Consider the following 25,212-nt stretch of genomic DNA (forward strand, 5'->3'; position numbering starts at 1 on the left):
CCCCTCTAAATGCAAAGCTCTTGAGAGATGGCAAGGGTGACTCTGGAAGGCAGTGCCCCTCTAAATGCAAAGCTCTTGAGAGATGGGAAGGGTGACTCTGGAAGTTTTAGACCTCACAATTAACACATTTAACTGTGGGGAAATGGTAGTTACTCAGGGCATGTTTTTAAGGGAACTATTTTGGAAGCATTTGACTTCTCACATAGAGCCGCTGGTACTGAGTGAGAGAAATGAGCAGCACTGTGGTCCAGTCTGGGGTTGGGAGTGCTGTTTTTACATGTGTGCCCAGTATTCAGAACATCCAGTCTTTTCCCACCAGGATCTCACTCTTACATTCTTATCTCCTTGACCCTCAGTATAGAAAAGGAGGTCCTATCATTGCCGTGCAAATTGATAATGAATATGGCTCCTACTATATGGATAAAAAATATATGGCGTATGTAAAAACAGTAAGTGCTCTTTTACTTTTTCTCTGCTTCTTGGAGTCTGTTATATTGTGGAGCAAACATGTCCTGAATACCTGTAGCTTGTCCAGAACTGTGAAGTATGAAGATGAATAGGGCCAGCTTTATTTGTGATTTTTTTTGGTTATATTCTAGTCAGTAGCCTGGAAATAACACAGATGGCTCTGATATATGGCAGAGACCCACACTAGGACAGCTTTACTTTCTATGAATATCTCAGCTTCCTTTTGGGTGACATTCAATATGTGCTTTTCCATTCTTTTACTTTCCGATGTATCCATCGGATACTTAGGGTATTTAAAAGTAGCATATGCTGTACACAGCCAGGTTTGTTGTTGATTTGGGAGAGGTGGAGGCAGGCGGGTCAACAGGTCAAGATCACCTTCAGCTATACCGTGAGTTAGAGGTCAGCCTGGGTGACATGAGACCCTGTCTCAAATACCACTCTTTTAGTTTCTTTTCTCTCTGGCTGTGATAAAAAATATTCTGACAAAAGCAATTTAAGGAAGAGAGGACTTATTTCAGCTCATGGTTTAAGGTCCATCAAGCCGGGGAAGTGAAAGCAGCTGCAGCCGGGAACAGCCGCTCTCCTCACACCTCCTTTCCGGGCCTAGCTTGCTTTCTACAGCCCAGGGCCCCCAGCCCAGGGAATGGTCCTGTTCACAATCCAGATGGATCTTCCTGCTGCAGTTCATATCATTGAGATAATCCTCCACAGGCGTGAAGACCCACCCCTCAAGTTATTTGAGGTCCTGCCACGTTGATAGTGAGCAATAATCCTTACAACCACCACCACCAAGAACTTTTGTGAATGAGGAACTAGCTTGTTTACATTCATTGCTGATACATTTGTACTAGACCTATTATACTGTTCCCTTGTCTCTGTTCCACTTTCTGTTCTGTAGTCCCTTTTCCTCCTGCTCTCAGGATGACTTTGAATTTTTGATCCTCCTGCCTCTACCTCCCAAGGGCTAGGATTATAGGCGAGTATCGCCACATCCAGTCTATGTGTTGCTGATGCTCCAGCTCAAGGCTTTGTGCGTGATACACAAGCACTCAACCAACAGAGCTATTTACCCAGTTTTAAAAAAATAAATTATAAAGGGTTTACCTGCCCTTCCCACTGACTGAAGAAACTACTGAAGAAATTGTGTCCTGTGGATTTGGCTCACGAGGTATGGTAATTTGGCTGCAGCATGGACAGAAGCATTCATTTTTCTGTTCTCTGGCTTGGAGAAACCCCTGGAGGTCCTTTGGGGGAAATCAGTGCATTGGGTGATGCAACTGCCTCTCTGCCTCCTCTGGGAGGTTTGGAATTGGAACTGCTCTTGAGGAATGTGACTGAGGCAGAACTGATATTTTTGTTTTAACTTAAAAGTGGTTGCATGGGGAGATCAAGCTCTCCTCTCCATGTCTCAACGTCACTGTGGTATTTCCATTGGCATAGTTTTGGCTTTTTTCCTCCACCCCTAGGAAGAGGCAATCTCATGGAATGAGGGGCAACTCATTTCTCTTACTGAATTTCTCCTTAGGCTTTGGTGTCAAGAGGGATCAGTGAGCTGCTCATGACTGCAGATGATGGTCTGAATCTGAGAAAGGGCCACTTGAAAAATGGTATGGTATTGGTTGCATTTGTTTCTACACTGGTCACGTTGAAAAAGCACAGGTCTTTCTATGCTTTATGCTTGCACTTCCTGGTGGTAAGAACTTGTGGTGAAAACTGAGCTAGGAAGTAGGACCCAACCTTGCTGCACACCAGCTGTTATGACCAGAGTGTTACTCCACCCTTTCAAACTTTTAGTTTGACAAGTAAAAGTTGTCTCCAGCTCTGACAAGTGTCCTTGACTGAACAACAGAGAATGGAGGCATTTCAGAGTTGTAGGATTGCCATGGACCCAGACTTGGCAATTCTCTGAATGAATGAGTCCAAAGAATAAAAGCAGAGTTGGGAGTGGCGTAGGAGAGGGGTAATTCTCAGGGGTAGAGCATTTGCTTAGCATGTGCCCATGGGGTCAATCTCGCAAAGAAGAAAAAATGAATGCATAGAGACCAAGACTGAGAAAAGCAATTTCTGAAGTTCTTTCCTCTGAGCAATTTTGTCAGCTCCATTCTCTTCCAAGACCCTTGTCCCTGGTCTTTTTGGTGGCCCTTCTCTATTGTAGCTGGAAAGCTAAAACAGTGTTCTGAACTAGAAGTCAAGTATGAAAAGAGGTCCTCGGTTTGACCCCCACAACCAAAAATGTCAACTTTTGGAGTCTTAATTTTATTTTCTTTTTGTATATTAATTTGTGGCATATGGCACATTTTAACCATCTTTTTAACTTTCAAGATCATCACTATAAGTTCTAAGTGAAAGACCATGTGTGAAATCCCTTTGTATGTACCTATGTGGCTCTCAGAGTAGCATCATGTCTTTATTGCTAGCTCTGGCTACGGAAGTACTGAAGTGAGAATCTGGGAGGCATATGTCCAAGAGGTGTGGCCCAGACTCTGCGGTCTGGTTCTGGGAGGGTCTTGTGCCCCTGCCCTGTGTGGTCATGGCAGGAACTCATGTGTGTTCTTTCTATCCACAGTGCTGGCCACTGTCCACATGAAGAATATAAGGAAACAAACATATGAAGACCTCGAATCCATTCAAGTAAAGACCTATCAGACATTACAGACACTTTGCTTCTTGCCCTACCCTTGACTGCTTGGCATACTTATTGAGGGAAACGTTAGTAGTAATTAGTTTAGTTAAAATTTGAATCTTCAGTGTCCTTAAATATCTATTAGATGTGGTTTTAGGTTCAAACTGTATAAATCCGGAACACTTGGTCCATAGGCCATAGTGGCTGAGTGCTGTATTCTTAACTCTTGCTCACTCTGCTTTCTAGGGAATTGCTTTCTGCTGTTAGTTGAAAGTCCAGCAGTTGTCATAATCCTTTCACCAATGCAGCCCCACATAGTCGAACATTTAAAATGTGTCTGACGTTTCTTACCAGACCTCTGCTCTGGTCACCCAGGAGAAAGAAAAGATTCTGTTTTTAGAAATTTCCAGATTCTACTTTTAGGATGTCTTGAAAGGCAGTTGGTCCACGCCTCCTCCCAAAGCTTGGAAAAGATGAAATCAGTGACATCACATGAGGAGACCATGTGGCTGGAATGATCATGTGAATAGGGGAGAGCAGAACTCAGAGCTCCTGGGATGAGGCAGGGTGCTTTCAGTTAAAGGGCATGGAGCACCGGGCTTCACAGTCCCTTGCAGGCAGGTCAGTGCTTCAGAATTGTGGAAAAGCTTCCTAAATGAATGTGTTTTTTTCCCCCTTCCTTTAGGGTAGAAGCCCTATACTGATGATGGTATATACATCAAACTCTTTTGACACATGGGGAGCTCTCCGCCACTTTGGAGATCCACAGAGTGAGTCCTCCTTTACTGACTTTTTCAGGGAAGCATGTGACACCAGGGGCACTGGTCTGTCTTTTTTTTTTTTCTAGCTGGTTAGTGTACTCAAGGTTTAGGGACAAGACTCCCAGATGTTGTATCATATAAACATCAACCTAGCTAAGTAGATACCTTCTAGATATCTTCTCAGATGGAGTGGCCATAGAGTGTGAGCACCTCTGGGATCATTGCAACAGGAACTTAAATTTCTATAGTTTTCATTATAAATACACTTAACCAAGGCTATAAAAGTAATGAGAATAAATTATTCTGTGAGATGGAAATACCATGGAGGTGTGCTGGATATAGAAGTAGGAAGTTATATAACCCCAATTCAGCTGATTTTAACTCATCATTCTCTTACTCTCCCTGGAGAATGGACGATGGCCATTTAAATGGAGTTGAAGGTCAATGTGACTGCTGCCATCATTTCAGATTAGTCACTAAGAAGTTGGTAAGTGCTATAGAAATAGTAAGCTGGACACAGGTATGCCCCTAAAAAGTCATGAGCAATATTTGATATACAGTTTGTATGCTAAAAAGAAAGATTCACCCAAATATGAAACCTAGAGAAAGAAGTAATAAGTGATTTTGGATCGTGAAAACAAACACTGCCAACTACTCCAACCAGTCCTGGATTATCTAACATGTTTTTCTGGGCATGAGCTCTAGCAGACCTTGAAGGGTTCAGGTCTAGGTAGTTTGAATATACACCACAAGCTGTGAATTCTTAAATCAGAATCCCACCCCTGCTTCCCCCTTTCTTTCCTATCTTTCTGCAGTGCTGATGAAGGATGTGCGTGAGATGTTCACCTTCGGGTTTTCCTTCAACTTCTACATGTTCCATGGCGGCACCAACTTTGGCTTTATAGGTGGAGCTGAGTCTTCAGATGGTTATCTACCTGTAGTGACCAGCTATGGCAAGTACTAGGCCCCCAGAATTATCTCTAATCTAGGCTTCTTTCTTATTGAGTCTAGAACATACTAGGTTAGGCCTCTAAGGGAAATCTATGGATCTCTTCATCTGTTTTGACTTTATGTATGTTGGGCACTGAAGATTTAGTATTTGTTTGTGACCACACTAGATATTGGGGTCTTGGCTTTCTGAGACTTTGTGAGCAGAGAGGTTAGTAGCTTAGTCTTGCTTATCTGCTGCATAGAACTTGGCTTTATCTGTTGCTTTGGATCTCCTAAGAGTACCAGAGTATCCACAAATGTATTTTTCTTTGCCTCTATCTTAGTTAGGGTTTCTATGAAGAGACACCATGATCACAGCAACTCTTACAAAGGAAAATATTCAATTGAGGTGGCAACTTACAGTTTAGAGATTTAGTCCATTATCATCATGGTGGGACATGGTGGCATGCAGGCAGACATGGTGCCAGAGAAGGAGCTGAGAGTCCTACATCTTGAGCTGCAGGCAACAGGAAGTGGTCTGAGACACTGAGCACGACTTGAGCATATATGAGACCTCAAAGCCCACCCCCACAGTGACACACTTCCTCCAACAAAGCCACACCTCCTAATAGCACCAATCTCTATGAGCTTATGGGAGCCCAATTACATTCAAACTATCCAAATCTCCCAAGAAACCAAGTGGGAAATTTAAGATGAAAAGCCAATAGTTTATTTAGAAACACAAGATCTCTATTTCTTCCACATCCTTTCCATTCTTGATTCTGTTTAATGTAATCATTCTGACAGGTATGTCCTAGTATTAATCATGGTTTTAATTTGCATCTTCCTAATGACTAATGATTTTGAACATATTTCCATTTGCTGACTTGCCATTTGTTTAATTTTTTTGTGGAAGTATCTATGCACATCTTTGTTCCATTTTTAAAAAGTATTTTTAGAAAGGTTGCTTCTTTGTTTTTTTTTGTAATTTTGAAAATTTGAAAAATCTGAGCGCCAGATGGAAGGCCTTTTGTTAAATATATGCTTGGCAAATGTTTTGTCACAGTATGTAGCCTATCTCTTTTATTACCTTCACAGTGTGTTTTGAATGTCATAAATTTAAATTTTAATAAAGTATTGATTTATTAAAAATCAAAGAAATTAGGCCAGGCATTGGTGGTGCACAGCCAAGGCTATACAGATAAACCCTGTCTCAAGAAGAAGACGGAAGAAGAGGAGGAGGAGGAGGAGAAGGGAAGAAGAAGGGGAAGAAGGGGATGAAGAAGAAGAGAAGAAGAGGAAGAAGGGGAAGGAGAAGGGGAAGGAGAATGAGAACAATAACAAGAAGAATGAGAGCAAGAAGAACAAGAAAGAGAACAAGAAAGAAGAAATTGGATAGGAAGGATAAGCCACTGCAATGGGGCATTACAGGCTGTCAGCCAGGACTTACTACAGCCCATGGACTGGTGCAGTTTGCTTCCTCTAACACCCCCATGCCCATCAAAGCTCTGCAGAGGCCTTTTATCTAGACTTTAGATACATGGGCTTCTCTTGTCATGTACCCAAAGCTCTCCCCTGGAGGTTGCTGTGTTATGGATCTTTTTGCTCAGAGCTAAGGTTTGTTTTTTTCCCTCTTCATAAGGAGAGAAGCTAATCCTAAGGTTTTCGTGGGGGAAATGACCCATTTTTCTGTGTCCTTTAGACTACAATGCACTGCTGACGGAGGCTGGCGCACACACGCCCGAATATAGGGTGTTTCAAGAGTTTTTTCGCTCTGTTACAGGTACCCAGCAAGGTCAGTCTGAACGGTGACTTAGATTTCTTCAGTGGGATCTGCTCTGGGAGGAGGTGGGGTGGAATGCATGAAGATCTTTTGGGGGAGAAACCCAGTTTGATCCAGTTTAGCATCAGCACTGGAAATACACGAAATACAGGGTCTGCTCTCATGTGATCAGCACGGGACCATGTTGCTTGATTTGGCTATGCCTGGTATCCTCTAGACCTTCTAAAAGATAGAGTTTCCAGCTCCCCTTCTTCTGAGCTATTCAGCAAGCATGCCTGGGTTAGGGTGGAAGAAAGGGTGGAGCCTGAGAGCATGTGTGTTTGTAGCTGGGCTTCAGGAGATTCTAATGAACAGGTAGGTTGAGATCTCTAGGTCTACCAGCTGGGGTCAACAAGCTCCTCTTTTCTAGGACAATAAGGGTCCTTCTTTGAATGTCTAAGAATAGGAGAGGACCCTTACTCATTAGCACTTGCCTTAAGTCTTCCTGGAGTTAGGAAAATCAGACCATGTGACTGAGTCCTTCATTTGGGGAGGCTGTGGGACAGCAGGGTACCTGATGTCTTTGAATGGTGTTGGGTAGGTCATGGGATTTAGGCCAGCCATCTGCTTTTCATTGCAGATATTTCCAATAAACGAAAACCTACAAATGTATTTACCTATACACCATTGAAATTCTTATATTTCATGACCCTATGGGAAGTCCTGCCCCATCTGAGCCAGGTGAGTGTTTCTTGGATATTGACACATGGTATCACTTTGGGAAAAAAGAAATAGGAGATGTAGGGACAGTTCAAAGACTAAGGAGCAGATGACCAAGGAACCAAATGAATCCTTGGAAGTGTTAGTTCCTTCACAAGTTTTACATTTCAGAGTGGGAAACCTATTGTATAACACTGGAAACAGTCCCTTTCATGATCTAGCTGTGAACACACACTCTCTCTGTCTTCCTTCCTTTTTTTCTTTCCTTTCTTTCTCTCTTTCTTTTTCTTCCTTTCTTTCTGTATTCTTTTTTTCTTCCTTCCTTTTTAAAGATTCCTTTAATGTGTGAATGCCTGAATGTATGAGTGGACCACATGTGTGTCTGTGGAGGCCAGAAGAGGGCTCAGATCCCCTGGAACTGGAGTTAGAAACTATTGTGGGTGACATATATGGGTGCTGGGAACTGAATCCAAGTCCTTTGCAACAACAGCACACTGCCCTTACCCACTCAGCCATCTCTCCAACCCTATCCCCTGCCTTCTTAACATATGATATAATGGAAATACATTAACTAGACCTAGGGCAATGATGTTTAATCTTTTGTTTTTCATAAAGGAATGCTTTCTCTAAACTTATCGTTAAGTTTAACATATAAAACATAAACGAGGTTAGTCAGGGTGTTAGTTCTGGAGCACTAAACTTTCCTCTCCTGTAAGCAGCAGCCATCCCTTCTCTAAGATGTTCTCACTTCTAGCTAGGGTTCCCAGGAACACAGATTGAAAACTGGTCTAAGGAAACACTGCATGCTTATCCCTACAAAATTCACCAAATATCACTCTTTTGGAACTGTACCATCAGGATGTTATTCTAGACAACTTTCAGTCTAATGAGTAAGAAGAATGCATGAAGAACAGATTGGAGGGTTATGGGCCATAGGTGGAGGAACTGAGATTTATTATCATTGTTATAGAGATATAGACCATGTGCTGGACAGTCACAGGATTCCGTGAACACTCTAGTCAGGGTGGTATTATGACTGAAAGGCTGAACAGGAGCAGATGGCATGGCAGCAGGTGATGTGGAGAGACAGAGAAGCTGAGGCACTCTGGATCCACTTATAAAGACAGGGAGGGCTGCATGTCTGGAGAGCTGTAGTTAGGGTTGCACAGGAAAGCTCTGTGTGGACAGTGTCACAAAAGAAGCCAGGCATCACAGAAAGGGCTGAATACAGACTTGTAACAGCATGTTGGGTTTATGTGGTGGTGGGAACCAGACTCAGTACATTATCAACTAAGCACCGTGTTTTCTACTTTTGCTTTTATTTATTTATGTTTTTGAGATAGGGTCTTGCTATGTAGGCCAAGCTGGCCTCAAATTCATGATCTCCTCTCAGCTTCCTTAGCACTAGAATTACAGGTACGTACACCGTCATGCCACTGTTTTTCATTTGCATATCTGTGAGCATCAGAGAGACTATGGTGGTGTACAAACAAGCTAAACCTTACACATTTATAACCATACAAAAACCACAGCAGCAAAACAACCCACTGCACCTTCGGAAGACACATGAATTCATGTTTGTGATTAAAGAAAATACTTGACCTGGCCCGTCCTCTGTACAAACCATGCTTTGTAAGGGTAAAAAGCTGATGAAGGACATTCTTCTGTAGAACTCAAGTTAGTAAATACAAAGGAGTGATAGAACTAAAGCATTTCCAAGGCATTTAATGAAATGTTGGCTTACTTTGTCAACATGGCTTATCGGATGTCACCTGCACCTCTGTCTTGTGAGCTTCCTTCACAGGTAGTATTGTTGTGCACTGTGTACAGTGCAGATGGTTTCACTGCCAGTCAGCAGGTTTAGGTGCTGGTGTACATGCTCATTTTCAGCTTTCTTCATCAGGTACCTACCCAGTGGTTTTAGCAGCAATTGATCTTATTGCATTGAAATTAACCGTGCTGGAAATATTTACAGTACATAAATAGAAAGTCAGTTGCCAAAAAAATTCCTTTAAAATTTCCTGTTTTAGGAAATGATAACCATCACTGCTTTTATTGTGATTATGTTACCATAGTGATAACTTCTTTTTAAAAAGCCTCCCCCTTTTTTAGATAAATATTGAATTTCAGTGGCATCTGAGGTATGATTTAAAATAATCTTATAGTGCTAGAGGGATTGAGAGCACTAGTTATCCTTCCATAGGACCCAATGGACCACAACGTCTATAACTCCATTTCCAAGGGATCCAATACCTTCTTCTAGTTTCCATGAGGATGGTATGCATATAGTGCCCAGACACACAGGCAGGCAAAACACACATACATGTGAAATAATAAAATAAAATAGTCCTATAAAGAGTATGGGGCAGAAGACAGAGGTACAGATGACATCCGATAAGCCATGTTGACAAAGTAAGCCAACATTTCATTAAATGCCTTGGAAATGCTTTAGTTCTATCACTCCTTTGTATTTACTAACTTGAGTTCTACAGAAGAATGTCCTTCATCAGCTTTTTACCCTTACAAAGCATGGTTTGTACAGAGGACGGGCCAGGTCAAGTATTTTCTTTAATCACAAACATGAATTCATGTGTCTTCCGAAGGTGCAGTGGGTTGTTTCACTGCTGCGGTTTTTGTATGGTTATAAATGTGTAAGGTTTAGCTTGTTTGTACACTACTATAATCTCTCTGATGCTCACAGTGGCCCATTGCAGTCTCTCAGGACCCCTTCTGTTTGACTTTTGTGTCTTTTTTTTTTTTTTTCCAGAGACAGGGTTTCTCTGTGTATTTTTGTGCCTTTCCTGGAACTCACAGAGATCCGCCTGCCTCTGTTGTGTCTTCTTGACAGGACACCCATAGCTGCGAACATCTTTGTTGTTTCCTTCCCCTGGAGGATCTAGGCTGTGTGCCTCCTTGGACTTGGAATCATCCGTTTCTCCAAGGAATTCTAAAGAGCTCTTGTTGTTGTGTGGGTAGTGTGTATAGGTGTGTGCATGTGTGCCTACATGTGTGTTTGTGTATATGTGTGAATTCATGTGGAGGTCCAAAGTTGATGTCATGTGCTTTTCTTGATCATTCTGTACTTTAAAAATTTTTTTTAATTTTAATTAATTAATTTATATAATCTATTTATTTGTTTGTTTTTCAAGACAGAGTTTTTTTTTGTGCAGCCCTGGCTATCCTGGAACTAGCTCTGTAGATCAGGCTGGCTTAAATTTATTTATTTATTTATTTATTTATTTATTTATTTATTTATTTATTTATTATCTATCTATCTATCTATCTATCTATCTATCTATCTATCTAAACTGAGGCAGAGTCTCTTCTCTGAACTTGGAACTCATCAATTCTGGCTAGTCTTTCTCGTGACTTGCTTCAGGAATCGCCTGTTTTTGCTCCCCAACTGCTGGGATTACAGGCATAAGCCACAATGCCTATGCTTTTCTGGATTTCAACTTTTCATCTGAATTATAAGAATAACTCACTGGCTGTCATGTGCAGTGAAATGTGAGATTTGTTGGGAAAGCAAAAAAGATAATTTATATGTTACGTGTAAGCATGATTATCATTGTGTATTTCTTTTCAGTACTCCCGTTTGCAAGACTGTTGGGGTCATCCCCCTGGAGAAGTGGGCTATGGGTGGCAACTCCTGAGCTTCTTTTCTCTAGCCTGACCCTTCAACAAGGCTGTCACTTCTGTCTCTGCCTCAGCCAATCAAGTCTGTCAAGCCAATCCCCATGGAGCTGCTGCCTGTGAACCAAGGAAATGGCCAGTCCTTTGGGTACACGCTTTATGAGACCACCATCTCCCATGGAGGCCTCCTCACCTCGAGGGGTCATATTCAAGACCGAGGGCAGGTAGGGAACAATACGAAGTTCCTAGTGGCACTTTTATGTTACTAGCACCCTGTGATACTTAGGTAAATGTCTAAGTGGTTATCAAATCATTTCACCTTCAAAAAATTATCTCTGTTGCTTATCATCTGTCTTTTTAGTGAAATCTTTTATACATAGACATGCTTAGGCATGTACTCCTGCCTTTTATAGGAGCTGATAGCATTCTTAAATCCAGGAGGCACTTCAGTAGTCACTATACTTACTGTATATTTATCCCTAATATTTATTTATATAGCATATGAGAGGTTGGCTCTTGTCATTTAAGTCTGAGATGTGTTTCAAGTAGGATAACTTCAGGAAACATAAAAGCCTTTCCAAGGATGTAGCTGGGAAATCACAGTGCAGACATTGAAGGCCCCAGCCCACTCCAAGTTAGGAGCTATTTTGTGAAATTTTCCTGCTCTTCATCTCTTCCATGTCACCTTTCCCCAAGGCTTTAGTTTGAGTATTCCTAGTCCACAATCTGAAATGCTCAGTGAAAATGTGATGTGTAAACAATTCCAGATGGGACTGGGGAGATGATTCAGAGTAAGTGTTTGCTGCACAAATATGAGGACCTGAACTCAGACTCCTAGCACCTGTATAGAAAGTCAGGCATGGTCTTACATGTCTATTCTACCAGCTCAGGGGAGTGGAGACAGGAGGATCCTAGGAGCTCAATGGCCAGCCAGTCAACCTCACTGAAATAGCCAGCTCTAGGTTCAATGAAGAGAGCCTGCCTTAAAAAATAAGGTAGAGAGTGATTGAAGATACCCAATCTTAACCTCTTGCCTTCACAGGCACATGCATGGGCATGTGCACCCCACCGTACATATGAATACACACACACACACACACACACACACACACACACACACACACACACACACACACACACACACTTCAGAGGTTTTTTTTACTTTTTAAAAGTAGAATATTTCATCAATTCTTTGAAAGTTTTGTACAATGTATTTGATCATATTTATTCCCTCTCCTCTCATTAACTCCTCCCAGATCCACCCTTCCTCCTCCCAACTTTGTATCTTCTTCTTCCTCTTCCTTCTCCCCTTTCTCCTTGTCTGTGTCCTCCTCCTCCTCCTCTTCACCTTCCTCTTCCCCCTCTGTAGACAGAGTTTTTCTGTCCAAACCTGCTCCCAAATACCGACTTGGAGACTTAAGGTTACTTATAAATGTTCCGCAGATAGCTCAAGGTTGTTACTACCTAACTCTCACATTTAAATTAACCAATGTTTCTTATCTATGCTTTGTTATGTGGCTCATGGCTTGTTACCTCATTTTCTACATGTCCTGCCTCCTCGGTGGCTGGCTGGCATCTCCTCCAATTTCATTCTGCCTCATCCTAGAATCCTCAGGTTGGCTTTCCCTCCTAACTTTATCCTGTTCAGCTACTGGCCAGTCAGCTTGTTTATTAAACCAATTATAGTGACATATATTCACACAGTATACAGAAGGATTATCCCACAGCATTTCCCACTTTTTGTCTAATTAAAAAGGAAGGTTTTAACTTTAACACAGTAAAATTATATACAACAAAACAGTTTTCAAGTAAGAATTACAGTTACAATAGCCAGTCTTTTTGTATTTGACAACATTAGAAAAAGTACTCTATTATATATGTTATCTTGGTGTGTCTAAAGTTTTATACCTAATTTGCTTTCTATCATAACTAAGGAAAACTATAAGTTTAACTGGTTAGTCTTTAACTCCATCAAAGACCCCAGAATGATGAAATGCTTCCTAATGACAGGGATATCAGGCTGCCTTGACAGTCACCCAAAGTTCTTCTGCAATGTTGGGACATGTAACTCTGGCCTACAGGCTTAGCATATCTGACAGAGTTTTCTGTGAAGCAGGAAATTTTGAAGAATTGTCCTACCTTGTCTTGGCCAAGTTCAACAGTCACCTTTCTTGTGTCCTGCTGGTTCAATTTGTACAGTAACTCCTCCTCCTTCTTAATAATCCACAGAGTCTAATTTGTCTACCTATGAATATGGGAGAATCCATTGGGAGTAGTGTGGTCAATCCATAGGCTCACACCCTTAAAGAAAAGTGACTCTCTCTTTCCCAGAAGCTATCAACTGTCTGTAGCTCCTCAGTTCCCATTGGGGATTACTGAGCTTCTCCCATCCCCATGTTAGAGTATTGACTGGCTTGATCTTCTTTAGGTCTTATATATGCAACCACAGTTGCTGTAAGTTCATGAATGCAGCAGAACTGGCATGTCCAGAAGACAATGTTTTTTTCTGGTCCCCCCAGACTTCTGGCCCTTACAATCTTATCATCCCCTCTCAAGATGATCCCTGTGCTTTGGGTGGGGAGTGATGAGGTCCCATTTGTGGCTGTGCACTCCACAAATACTTGTTATCTGCACTTTGATCAGTGAGTTTCTGCTTAACCACTGTCCACTGCATGAAGAAACTTCTCTGATGAGGACCCAGAGCTACGCTAATCAATGAGTAGTGAGATATGGATTTAAATACTGTGTCCATTTATCTGAATAATAGTTCAGCTCTGAGACCTGTGAGTTCCTCAACCATAGGTTATTCATTAGATTTATATTGCCAGGTATATGGTTTCTCCTGTGGAGCAGGACTTAAATCCAATCAGAAAGCAATTGTTTACCAATGATAACATTCATGCCATTATTGCACCCACGGGCATATATTGCCACACTGGTCATTATTGTAGCTCATGGTGGTCACAGATGGATAAGTCTGTTGATAATGCTTCCTTCCCAGCAGCCTGAATAACAATTTCTGGTACTATGAAGATCTATATGTCTGCCTATCTCTATCTCTATCTCTATCTCTATCTCTATATAATCAGATATATTTAACTTCTAAAGTCTGTGGAAATCTAAACTCTGAAAACTTCCCAAATCTGACACACTTCTGCCTCAAGCATGTTGGATAAATAATATTCAACCTGTACTTCTGTTTTTTTTTAGTTTGTTTTTCACACTGAGCCTAAACTATGTAGCCCTGGCTGGCCTCAAAATCACAGAGACCCATCTGCTTCTTTCTCCTGAGTGTGGGGATTAAAAGTGTGCACCATCAGATTTGACCTCGTTCTTCTATCTTTGTGTCTTTATGACTCCAGCCCTCTCCCTCTCTTCCTCTACCTTCTTCCTTCCTTCCTTCGTTCCTTCGTTCCTTCCTTTCTTCCTTTCTTTCTTTTTCTTCCTTCGTTCCTTCCTTTTCTTCCTTTCTTTCTTTTTCTTTCTTTCTTGCTGCAGTGACATCTTCTTACAGTTTGGTAGACAATTATCTGTACTTACTCTGCATTCCATTGGCTTTTCAAACTCCCTTCCCAGGGCACATACATTGCTCTCCTAGGTCAGCCTTGTATTCATTTTCGGGTTCACCACTTCCCACATATAATCTCTGTTCAGTTCTTTTTTACCTTGTGTTCATTCCTTCTTTTTACCCATTCCCCGTGGGCTGCACCAGTACTTGGCCATTATTTTCACACGTAGATTTTGCACTGCTGTCTTAGTGTCTTGCTTCTTCTTCTTCTTTTGAAAATACACAGCTCGTCATCCTGTTTCAGACTCTCCCATCACTTTCTACCTTCCTTTGTTACTTCACCCTCAGAGTGCCAGGAGTTTCCTGCTCAAGATAAACCTTCTGTCATGTACTTCTCTGCTTGCTGCCCACCTCCAGTTGACTCCATGAGACCCTTTTCCATGTCTGCAAAGCAGCCTGGCTGTGGCCTGTTCTTCCTCTCTCAAGTCCTCCACAGAAGTCTGCTCACAGCATCATGCCTGCTGTTGGAGTGTGTTGTGAGCATTCCTTTGTGCTTTTCATACTAGGCAACCTGTTTTCCAGGAAGACATTTGGATAGCTGACATTTGATAAATGACCATAAAACATATAACTTCTGTAATTAGACTCTGGTAATCTTAAATTGGGAATACTTTTGTTTTCTGATACTTAAGGATTTTTATTGTTACAGTTTCCTAGCAAAATTACATTTGAAAAAAACGTGATTTAGATTAATTAATTTAGGAAGCAAAATATTTCTATGTCACCTTGCCTGACTAGGGTCCTCTGAGTGGTTTAATCTAGTGTTTATCAATATAGTAGTTTGGGGTTTTTGTTGTTGTTGTTGTTTTTGAGACAGGGTTTCCCTGTGTAGCTTTAGTGTCTTTCTTGGAACTCACTCTGTAGCCCAGGCTGGCCTGGAACTCAGAGATCCACCTGCCTTTGCTTCCCGAGTGCTGGGATTAAAGGTGTGTGCCACCACCATCCAGCTCAATATAGTAGTTTTACTAGCTAGTTTTTCTGCTTTTGTCATAAACACAGTGACCCCCAAACAGCTTTGGGAAGAAAAGGACTTACTTGACTTACAGGTTGCAGTCCATTGTTGTGGGAAGCCATGACAGGATCTCAAGGCAAGAACTTGGAGGCAAGGACTGGTTTGCTGCCTATAGCTCAGCCTGCTTTCTTGTACAACCCAGGACCATTGGCTCTTGGTGGCACTGCTCTCAGTGGCTTGAGCTCTCTCCCGCACCAATCATTAATTAATAAGATTGCCCACAGGCTTGCTTACGGGCCAAATTATCTGAGACATTTTCTCAACCCATGTTCTCTCTTCTCAGGTGACAGTAGTTTGTCAAGTTGACAAAAATCTACCAGCAGAGTGGGTAATAGGAAAAATGTATTTACATGAACATCATCCCTAAAATAAGTCAGAATATGGCTACTGGCTCTCCAGCCTTCATTTGGGAGTATCTGGCAGAATTGAGGCCCTGGGGGCAAGGCAGACAAACCCAAAACAGTTGCTGTCCCTGGGTTCCTTCTCCCCTGCTTTGCTAGCTTGAAAATGTTTATCCTATCTGTCCTTACCTCCCCCCCTCTCCTCCGCTCCAGCTTCCTGCAGGTCTTAAGCATCTCCCCTCCTTGGCCTGCAGTTGGTCCAGGGTCCAGTTTTCATTGAGAGCTCTAACCCAGGCTGTACTTCATGCATCTTCTCACGATCCTGCTTTAACTATTACCCGTTTTTAGTGAACTTGTGAGTCTCTGCAGTTCTGGGAGACATGGCGTTCATCCTGCTTCTTGCTTTGTTTATTGGGTTTTCAGGGCTGCTTTCCATTTTTGCCTCACAGGGCCCTAACAGGGATCTCTTCTTTCTTTGCCAGGTGTTTTTGGATAAAAACCACGTAGGAGTCCTGGATCATTACAACGATGAGCTGCTTATTGTGAAAAATGTATATAACACAGTTGATGAATGAGACATTCCAGTTCCAGCTGGGCCTGGGCCAAGACTTAGCAAGGCCTTATTATAGATTATTTCCACTCCTTTCCCCGTGGTGCTCCATGCAGAGGAACCCGAACCCCAGGGAGGGTTATGTACATCTTAGATGTACTGGTGAATGTTCTTTGAGTGAACACCACACTCCCCCCCCACCCCACCCCCACCCCCCGCTTGAATATTTGCTGTTCAGAGCACTCTGGCTTGATCACCAGTCCAAGAGAGTCCTTGTTAAAATGTTCAGGTGACTCTGGGAAGAAAAGAGGAAAAGTGAGAATACAAGGGCTTGCCTGTCCCACAGCTGGAGACCTACAAGGTTCTGCAGCCACCTACTCCTGTCCTGTCCCAGCTCCAGGGAGGCCTAGACTGTCTAAGGGAGGTGCCAAGTGAGGCTTACTCTGGTCTCTTTTGAATAGCCCTCCAAGAAAACCCAGGCTCTGAGTATCCTGGTGGAGAACCAAGGCAGACTCACTTCTGGGAAGGATATTAACAAGCAGAGAAAAGGTGGGTTCTAGAAGAAGATGGCTGAGGTCATGTAGTATCAGAGGCTATTGTTCTCCCCCAGGCCAATGGCAGCTGGGAACAGGCTTGTGTTTGGAAAGGAACATACTTTGGTGGTTAGGAGATACCTCTGTACAAAAACTGTGATATTTTTATGTTCTGTAGTTAGCAACCCAGAGCCATCACACTGCCACCTACTTTGATGGCAGTTTTGAAAGTGGTGCCAGTAGGAGAAAGCTATGGTGATGTCCCTGGTTAGGGTTCCTCTCTAGGAATATCATGTCTTCATTTCTAGGAACCCAGGGCTTATGTTTGTCTTTCTGCTTAGGTCCAGGACTCCTGAGCAGAGCCAAGGAACACACTTTTTTTTTTTTTTTGGTTTTGGTTTTTCGAGGCAGGGTTTCTCTGTGTAGCTTTGTGCCTTTCCTGGGACTCACTTGGTAGTCCAGGCTGGCCTCGAACTCACAGAGATCCGCCTGGCTCTGCCTGCCGAGTGCTTGGATTAAAGGCGTGCGCCACCATTGCCCGGCTACTTTTTTTTTTTTTTTTAAACCATAAGTGCTTTGACAAACCTGAGTATTCAGACTAGCCAGAAGCCCTGTGCTGGTGAGATCTGCAGCAGTTACCATGATTTTGTGCTGTTCATGTGGACAGTGAGGCCCTGTCTAGGAGCATGCACGTCAGAGGATAATACCCGTGTAGGACTTGCCCGTAGGTAGCTTACTGGTGGAATGCTTGCCTAGCATGCCTGGAGCCTGTTGAGCCTTGGCAGTTACCCCTCAGCACCACCAAGAGGAAGGGGGAACTCTATGGCATGTATAGAACCCTTCCAGACAGATAAGGCCAAGAACGCACCTTCCTCCAGGGTGAGAACCCTGACCACAGCCTGTGTACGGCAACTGCCCAAACTGAGTGCAGCTGCAACCTCTGTCCTTCTCCCCTCCCTCATGCCCCTTTCACTCTGACTCCACAGGTTTAACTGGAGACATCTATCTGGACAAGACTCCACTAAGGCATTTTATGATCTACAGCCTGGAATTGAGAAATGCATTCACACAAAAGTAGGTGCCTTCACTTCAGCAGCTCAGAGGTGGTAAGGGTGGAAGGACAGCTCAGTGATAGAGCATTTTGCCCAGCACATGTGAGGCCCTGAGTTCCGCCACTGAACTGCAGATACACAGAATGAGATAAAACATACCACAAACTGGTGAACATACAGAGCTGGAGGGATGCTCAGAGGTCCCCAGATGAAGCTTTTGGTTTTCATACAGGAAACAAAAACAAAAACAAAAACAAAAACAAAAAACAAGACCCAGAGTACTAAATGAAATGATGCCAAGTTTCATAGCTGCCTGGGAGCAGAGAAGGGACTGTCTCATTGTCCACTGGCTAATCCCTACTGTATCATGCATGCCAAGGACACAAGCTGGTACCGAGTAGGAGTGGGGTGCCAGGGTTCATAGAAGAGGTCACAGGTGACATGTTAGAAGAAAATTATAACTTCTCATTGGCTCTTGACTCCCTCTTAGGAAACTTCCAAAGTCCTGGGAAATAGTGACAAGCCATGTTCAGGGCCCTGCCTTTTTCCTGGGTCACTTGAGAGTTGCAGATCCTCCACAGGACCTCTTTATAAAAATACAGGTTGGTGCCATTTCTCTCCTGCTCTTGTGACCAGCCCCTGGCCCAAAAGCATCTTCATAAAAGTTCTCCAGTATATGAACCTTGTTCTGTGGTAGGGAACTGAGCTCCCCCAAGTCACAGCCACTTCATGGCCATTCTGAAGGTGTCTCTCTCTGAGGACCATCAGGATAGGGCAAGGAAAGTGAATGGAAACAACAGAGGCATGAGTAGCATGTGCCAGTGAGACTGGCTGGTGCAAGCCCTGTAGCAGGGATTTAGTGAGTGTAACCCATTAGTCCTCACACATAACCCCAGATGTAGAGACTTGTACCACTGGCATGGGCTCACCATCCAAAGCATGTCATCCAGGGCACATTGGGTACCACTTCTGCTATTCTACAATTTGAGCTATGTTTTAAAAGCCTGATGTGTTTTGATGATAATTGGATTGTAAGTGTACATCCTCTCTGTGGGCTTGAGTCAGACTTGGGGAAATGAGATGGAAATTAGATCCCTCCTTGTGACCTGATGCTGAGCTACCTCCAAGGCAGGGCAGGGCACAGACTCAAGAGCACCCTTCCCAAAAAGGCCCGAGTTGTCGGTCCATTCTATCTTGGCCTGTGCCAAGATTTGGTGTGCCCTTGGGATAGGGGTCTGTTTGTTTTCTGTCTTTATATCTAGAAGTTAGAATCTGAAACCTCCATATCTTTTTCAGGGCTGGGTAAAGGGTGTCATGTTCATCAATGGACAAATCCTAGGACGATACTGGAATGTAGGTCCCCAGGAAACCCTCTATGTGCCTGGCTCCTGGCTTCATCCTGGAATTAATGAGGTGAATTTTCTCAATGTCCCCTGCTCCCTAGTTCACTTTCTTTGAACTCTGTTCTGCTTCGGATGAAGAACTAGAATCTTTTGGCTGATTTACTTTCTTCTTTGTACAGATCGTGATGTTTGAGGAGTTGAAAGGTGGTTTAAAGATCGAGTTGGCAAAAGAGGCTAATCTAGGTATGACATTCCAGAGGGTCATTTCAGCATCCAGGACCGCTTCTAGCTCTTGTACTATAGATGGACTGTCTATTATTCTTATCATAGCCCCATTCATCCCTCCCATTTGAAGACAACACAACTGACCCCCTCCTCCAGCAGCCTCATCCTGACTCTCTCAGTCTCCCTTTCTGATGGTCCTACTATGTTTTCAGGATTCCAGTCTCATTGTGAGTCAATCGTAGCATCTTCCACTTCTGTTTTAAAATTAATCTTCTCTCTATGGCTCTTTCACAAGCTGCCATGTTAGGTATCTCCCAGGTACCCTTGCTAGTGCCCTGTAACCAGTTTTCATAGGTAAGGAATGCATGGAACAATTACACTGTGCCCAAGGTGCAGAGTATCTGTATTTGTCCCTACTAGACAGTTGCTTTTTGGGTACCCACTCCCCTTGAACCTTTTTTTTTGGTAGCAAGAGACAGATATCCATTTGTCTTCTGACACCCACACTCCCCTAGGGCTAGCAGTCAAGCCTGAGACTTTGTGTACACCATGCAAATGTTCTGTCACGGAGCTGCACCCCAGCCCTAGGCAGCCTTATATAGAATCATTTGCCTCACTGTAGTAGATAGAGTCTTTATGGGTCTAGTGAGCAAGCTTTCTTGTCCCCATAGGTCAAAGTTTTACCCTCTTTGGGATGGGCATATGGTACACAGTAAGCTAATCAGATTTTCCTTTTCAGGACACTGAGTCTCAAGTAGTGTGATGTAAGCCAGAAGATAGATAGCTGAATCACATCCACAGTGGTGCTGGGAGTAACCCATCAGTCCCGACACATAGGTGGGTCTCTGTATCTAGCCTATGCCAGGCTTAGGTTCTACCGTCCACCTCCTCACTTGACAGCAAACCTGTCTTTTGACTTGTTAGCTCATCTGTTCCTGCTGTTTACAACAAAATGGGATTTCCCTGTACACTTTCCTTGTCATGTCTCTTCTATAAAAAAGCTCTTTGACCAGCAAATAAAATGTTGGGAAAAAACAAAGCAAGAAGATGTTCAGAATACCTAACATTGCAAGTGTAAATCTGAGAATATTTCCAATAAATCAAATAAAATAGGAACCACAGGCAATGACAGACAGTTATTATATATGGTTTCTGGTTTTAGAGTAAAAAAAAAAAACCAGCAATGATGTTTCCTTTTATTTTTCCAGTGGTCATGCCATGTTATTGATTTTCTATATGCAGATAAAAACTCTTGCTTCTCAGAGGCTGTGTCAGTCAATGGGCCTTCCCATCATCCCTCCTTTGGCATCTGATTTACAGTCCTTGTTGACTACCTGATCTATACGTGGTCCTCCTAGGATATTTTCAACTCTTCTGAGCTGAATCAAAGGGCCCAGAGAGTTGCCCAAGTTCCTGGGGTAAATGAACTTGAGAGCCCAGCTCAGGCTGTCAGAGAGAATACCCATTTTTTAAAAACTACTACAGATTCTAGTGCACTGTGAACAGACCCTAGGTTAGGTTACAGACTCAGCGGAACTTGGGAGATGGCCCCCTCAGAAATGAATTGGCATGGCACCAAGGAATATCAAGGAGGCTCTACTGAAATACCAGTTAGAGTATACCATAGCTGAGTTAGGCTGCTTACACAGGGAACACCAGGTTGTGTTAGCCCAGGAGTTAGCATCATATGGTAGCTCATGCCTATAATACCAGGCCAGCCAAAGCTACATAGTAAGACTCTGTGCCTGAATGTCTTTTCTTGTTGCTCTGACAAATGCTACTTAGTGAAGAAGGGGTCTATTTTGGCGTTTGTTGCGGTAGAGATGTCAAAGTGTCAGGAACTTGAAGCTGTGGCCACACTGCATCCTACAGTCAGGAATCAGAGTGCAGTGAGTGCATGTTAGTGCTAAGACTGATTCTCCAAGTACACAGTTCAGGACCCCATGCCCAGAGAACACTGTGGTCCACAGTTACAGTGGGTCTTCCCATATCAATTAGCAGCAGCATCAAGAAAATCCTAGAGGCTCATCTCCCAAGAGATTGTAGATCCTCTCAAGTGGATAGTTAATACTATTATATCCTGTTTCAAAAAACCCCATGCTTTACCTGACCTGCCTGAGAGACTGCAGGACTAGGAACCACATCCAGGTCCTTGTCCAGAACTTTTCTTACCTTACTCAGGCCCTGTGTTTGGATATTCAAGCCTCCATGTTGGATGTCATATGTAATGAGTTTTTTTGGCCTGCCAGCCAGCACCCAAATAACAACATGGAGACTTCTTATTAATTATGACAGCTCAGCTGATAGCTTAGGCGTGTTACTAACTAGCTCTTATAACTTAAATTAATGCATTGCTTGCTTGCTTGCTTGCTTTTTTGGTTTTTCGAGACAGGGTTTCTCTGTGTAGCTTTGGAGCCAGTCCTGAACTCACTCTGTAGCCCATGCTGGCCTCGAACTCACAGAGATCTGCCTGGCTCTGCCTCCTGAGTGCTGGGATTAAAGGCGTGCACCACTACCGTCCAGCTAAATTTACCCGTTTCTATTAATCTACATTCTATCATGTGGTTTACTTCTCTTCCATCTTGCACCTCCTATTTCCTCTCCATGGCCCTTTGTTTTGCCTGCACACCTAGATTCCTCCTCCTCTTTTCTCTTCCTGGAAATCCCACCTATCTCTTCTGCCTAGCTATTGGCTGTTCAGCTTTTTATTACACCAATCACAGCAAATACATCTTCACAGGGTGAACAAATATGCCACAACAGAGTCAGTACTGATATCACCCCCTACTTTTTAAAACAAATTCAAACAACTAAAAGGTGTAGAGGAGTAGCTCTGAGGTTAACCATACCTGGAGCCATTTTTAAATTCAACTGTGTATGTCCTGTGACGTGGCATCCCAAGAATTCTGATCAGAGCCTGCAAAGATGGTTACATGACTAAGAGCAGCTGTTGCTCATGAAGAGGACTTGAGCTGAGTTCCCAGCACCCACATGGTGGTTCATAGCCATTCATAACTCCAGTTCCAGGGGATCTGACCCTCTCTTCTGTCATCCTCAGGCACCAAGCATGCAGGTGGTACACACACACACACACACACACACACACACACACACACACACACAGACATATATATGCAACATTAATAAAATAAAATAAATAAATCTAAAAATTTTTTAAAAAGAACACTGCTCAGGTTATTTTTTTAGAACTCATATTTCTATAGATACCAATAGAAAACAGTTACAAAGTTTTGTAAGGAAAATACAAAACACATGTAACAAGAAAAAAAAGCTGCTTATTAGGTCAGTTTTCATGAATTTGACTATAAATTCTTTAGAAAAGGACCCAAACTGTGGATGACAAAAGATTTAAAGAGCTGTGGTTAGGATACTGTGGAAAGCTGAGCAACGGCCCAGACACTCTAGTTGCTTCCACTAGTATACAGCATTTCAGAATAATCACTTTGATTGACAGCTTTGTATCAGGATGATCAAGCTGTCTTAATTTTTTCTCAGAAATACATTTTAAGTTTTGTTTCAATGTAAGAAAAAAATATCCTGTTTAATTTTGTCTTTTAAGTATAAACAAAAATATTTCTAAACAAAGTAGAACATATTGTTATACAGAGGTGCTTCTTAGGTTACTAGTGTCAATACTTTTTCATTAGAGAGATGTTCCTTGGGATTCACATTAAGGCATGTCTAGTGGCCTCCACTTAAAACTGAAAGTCACAATACAGTTAGGAGCACACAAACACAAGCCTGGAAAACGTTAGGGTCATTAGCAATTCTGTTTTGGAGGACACCAGCTTGGCAAGATGTTCTCCTAATCTGTGCATTCTAAAAGTCTTTCTACTTGAAGAATGTAAATATATTAAACTAAAAAGAGCTGGCAACAATTAATATCACAGATACACACACACACACACACACACACACACACACACACACACATATATATATATAAAGCTATATATGAATGTCTTAGTGTTTCTATTGCTGCAATGAAACACCATGACCAAAAAGCAACTTGGGAATGAAAGGGTTTATTCAGCTTACACTTCCATATTGTTGTTTATCATCAAAGGAAGTCAGAACAGAAATTCCAACGGGGCAGGAACCTGGAGGCAGGACCTGAAGCAGAGGCCATGGAAGGGCACTATTTAATGGCTTGCTTTTCATGGCTTGCTCAGCCTGCTTTCTTATGGAACTCAGTACCACCAGCCTAGGGATGGACCACTGACAATGGACTGGGACCTCCCCCATCAATTACTAATTAAGAAAATACCTTACAGCTGGATCTTATGAAGGCATCTTCTCAATTGAGGTTCCTTCCTTTAACTCTAGTTTATTTGTCAAGTTGACATAAGACTAGCCAGCAATATATATATATATATATACATATATATATATATGTATTATGTATATATGTATGTATGTATATAGATATACATGTATATACACACACTCAAAAATATACACACCTATGTGTGTATAAGCTTCAAAAACATATCAAAACATTAGACCTTTTACAAATTTAGGGAACACTTCTGGTGATCCAAAATAGACTTTAAAAATGACAAAATGCTTATGTTGTGATAAATAGGTACAGGCAAGGTTTTACACAGAACTGCCTAAATGGCAAGTTTTAGGGATGGGCTTGGGGGAGACAACAGGAGGCTGCCAGTGCCATTGAAATTGAAGAGGAGACAAAGATCCACATAATGGCCTGGGGCTCTCCACCCTGGGCCAGGGGGAGACAGCATGGGTGGCCCGGCTCTCTTATTGTGAGCAAATATGGGATGGGGTATGAATGAGCGAAAGAGGCAGAATGGTTCATGTCCTGTGGAGAGATGCAGATCCTAAGAGGTGATGGTGGTGAGAAGTGGGCTGATGTGGGTGACTTGCTTGCCGTGAGGGGCCATGGTGACGTCCAAGCCTGGGCTGCTGCCAAGGGCCTCGGCAGGACCTGTGCCCTGCTGCAGCCGTCGTCTGTGCTGATGTCCGTGGCTCCTGTTAGCTGAGAGGATAGGGTTACACAGAGTTGGCCCATCCCTCCCTGGCTGCAACACTAGGGAGAAATGGCCCTGCCCTTCACAGGGGAACTCAAGAGAGCAGGTCCTGCCCCTCACCTGGGCAGCACGACATAGCTGGCCCTGTTGGTGGGTGCGAGGGCCAGCTGGCTCTGAGGGTGTGAGAGTTGGAGAACTGGTTCCGCTCCTCTCGTCTGCCATGCTGTGGCATGGGTGAGGGAAAGATGCCCTCCTCACCCCTTGCTACCTGACCCAGTCCCTTATCAACTGTAGAACTAAGGAGGGCAGGCCTTGCTCCTCACCTAGGCAGCACCGTTGAGCTGACCCTGTTGACACGGGCCCATTGGTGAGTTGGCCCAGAGAATGTGCGCTCGGGGAACCCTGCTCCACCCCTCATCTGCCATATGGCAGTGGGAGTGGAGGGGAGATGCCTTCCACCACCCCCAGCCCCGCCCCTCAACACCTGTGGCAGGCAGGAGAGCAGCCCCTGGGTCATTAAGAGTGAAAGAGCGGGCCCTGCCCTTCATTGGCTGCAGCACTTGGGAGAGCAGGCCCAGCACACCTCGCTATGCTGATGCTATGGGCCAGGGTGCAGGCGAGCCTGCCCTGAGATCCTGAGAGGTGGGATAGCTGGCCCAGCCCACCTCATCTGCCA

At 43.2% G+C, this 25,212-nt stretch overlaps 1 protein-coding gene across 1 annotated transcript in view; it reads left to right on the forward strand.

The window, feature by feature from the left end:
* The window catches only part of LOC114702583 (beta-galactosidase-1-like protein 2), a 32,996-nt gene extending 12,348 nt beyond the window's left edge, over positions 1–20,648 (forward strand). The window contains exons 7-21 of the mRNA XM_037207661.1: positions 357–449; positions 1,997–2,078; positions 3,038–3,102; positions 3,780–3,864; positions 4,671–4,808; positions 6,488–6,580; positions 7,188–7,288; positions 10,978–11,124; positions 16,304–16,372; positions 16,833–16,920; positions 17,891–17,978; positions 18,447–18,558; positions 19,253–19,369; positions 19,479–19,542; positions 20,264–20,648. Coding sequence (XP_037063556.1) covers positions 357–449; positions 1,997–2,078; positions 3,038–3,102; positions 3,780–3,864; positions 4,671–4,808; positions 6,488–6,580; positions 7,188–7,288; positions 10,978–11,124; positions 16,304–16,372; positions 16,833–16,920; positions 17,891–17,978; positions 18,447–18,558; positions 19,253–19,369; positions 19,479–19,542; positions 20,264–20,271 — 1,350 coding nt within the window. The 3' untranslated portion in view covers positions 20,272–20,648. The remainder of the gene's footprint in view (positions 1–356; positions 450–1,996; positions 2,079–3,037; positions 3,103–3,779; positions 3,865–4,670; positions 4,809–6,487; positions 6,581–7,187; positions 7,289–10,977; positions 11,125–16,303; positions 16,373–16,832; positions 16,921–17,890; positions 17,979–18,446; positions 18,559–19,252; positions 19,370–19,478; positions 19,543–20,263) is intronic.
* The last annotated feature ends 4,564 nt before the right edge of the window (positions 20,649–25,212 follow it).

The sequence above is a fragment of the Peromyscus leucopus genome, chromosome 7, assembly GCF_004664715.2.
Source record: "Peromyscus leucopus breed LL Stock chromosome 7, UCI_PerLeu_2.1, whole genome shotgun sequence".
NCBI classification, from domain to species: Eukaryota; Metazoa; Chordata; class Mammalia; order Rodentia; family Cricetidae; genus Peromyscus; species Peromyscus leucopus.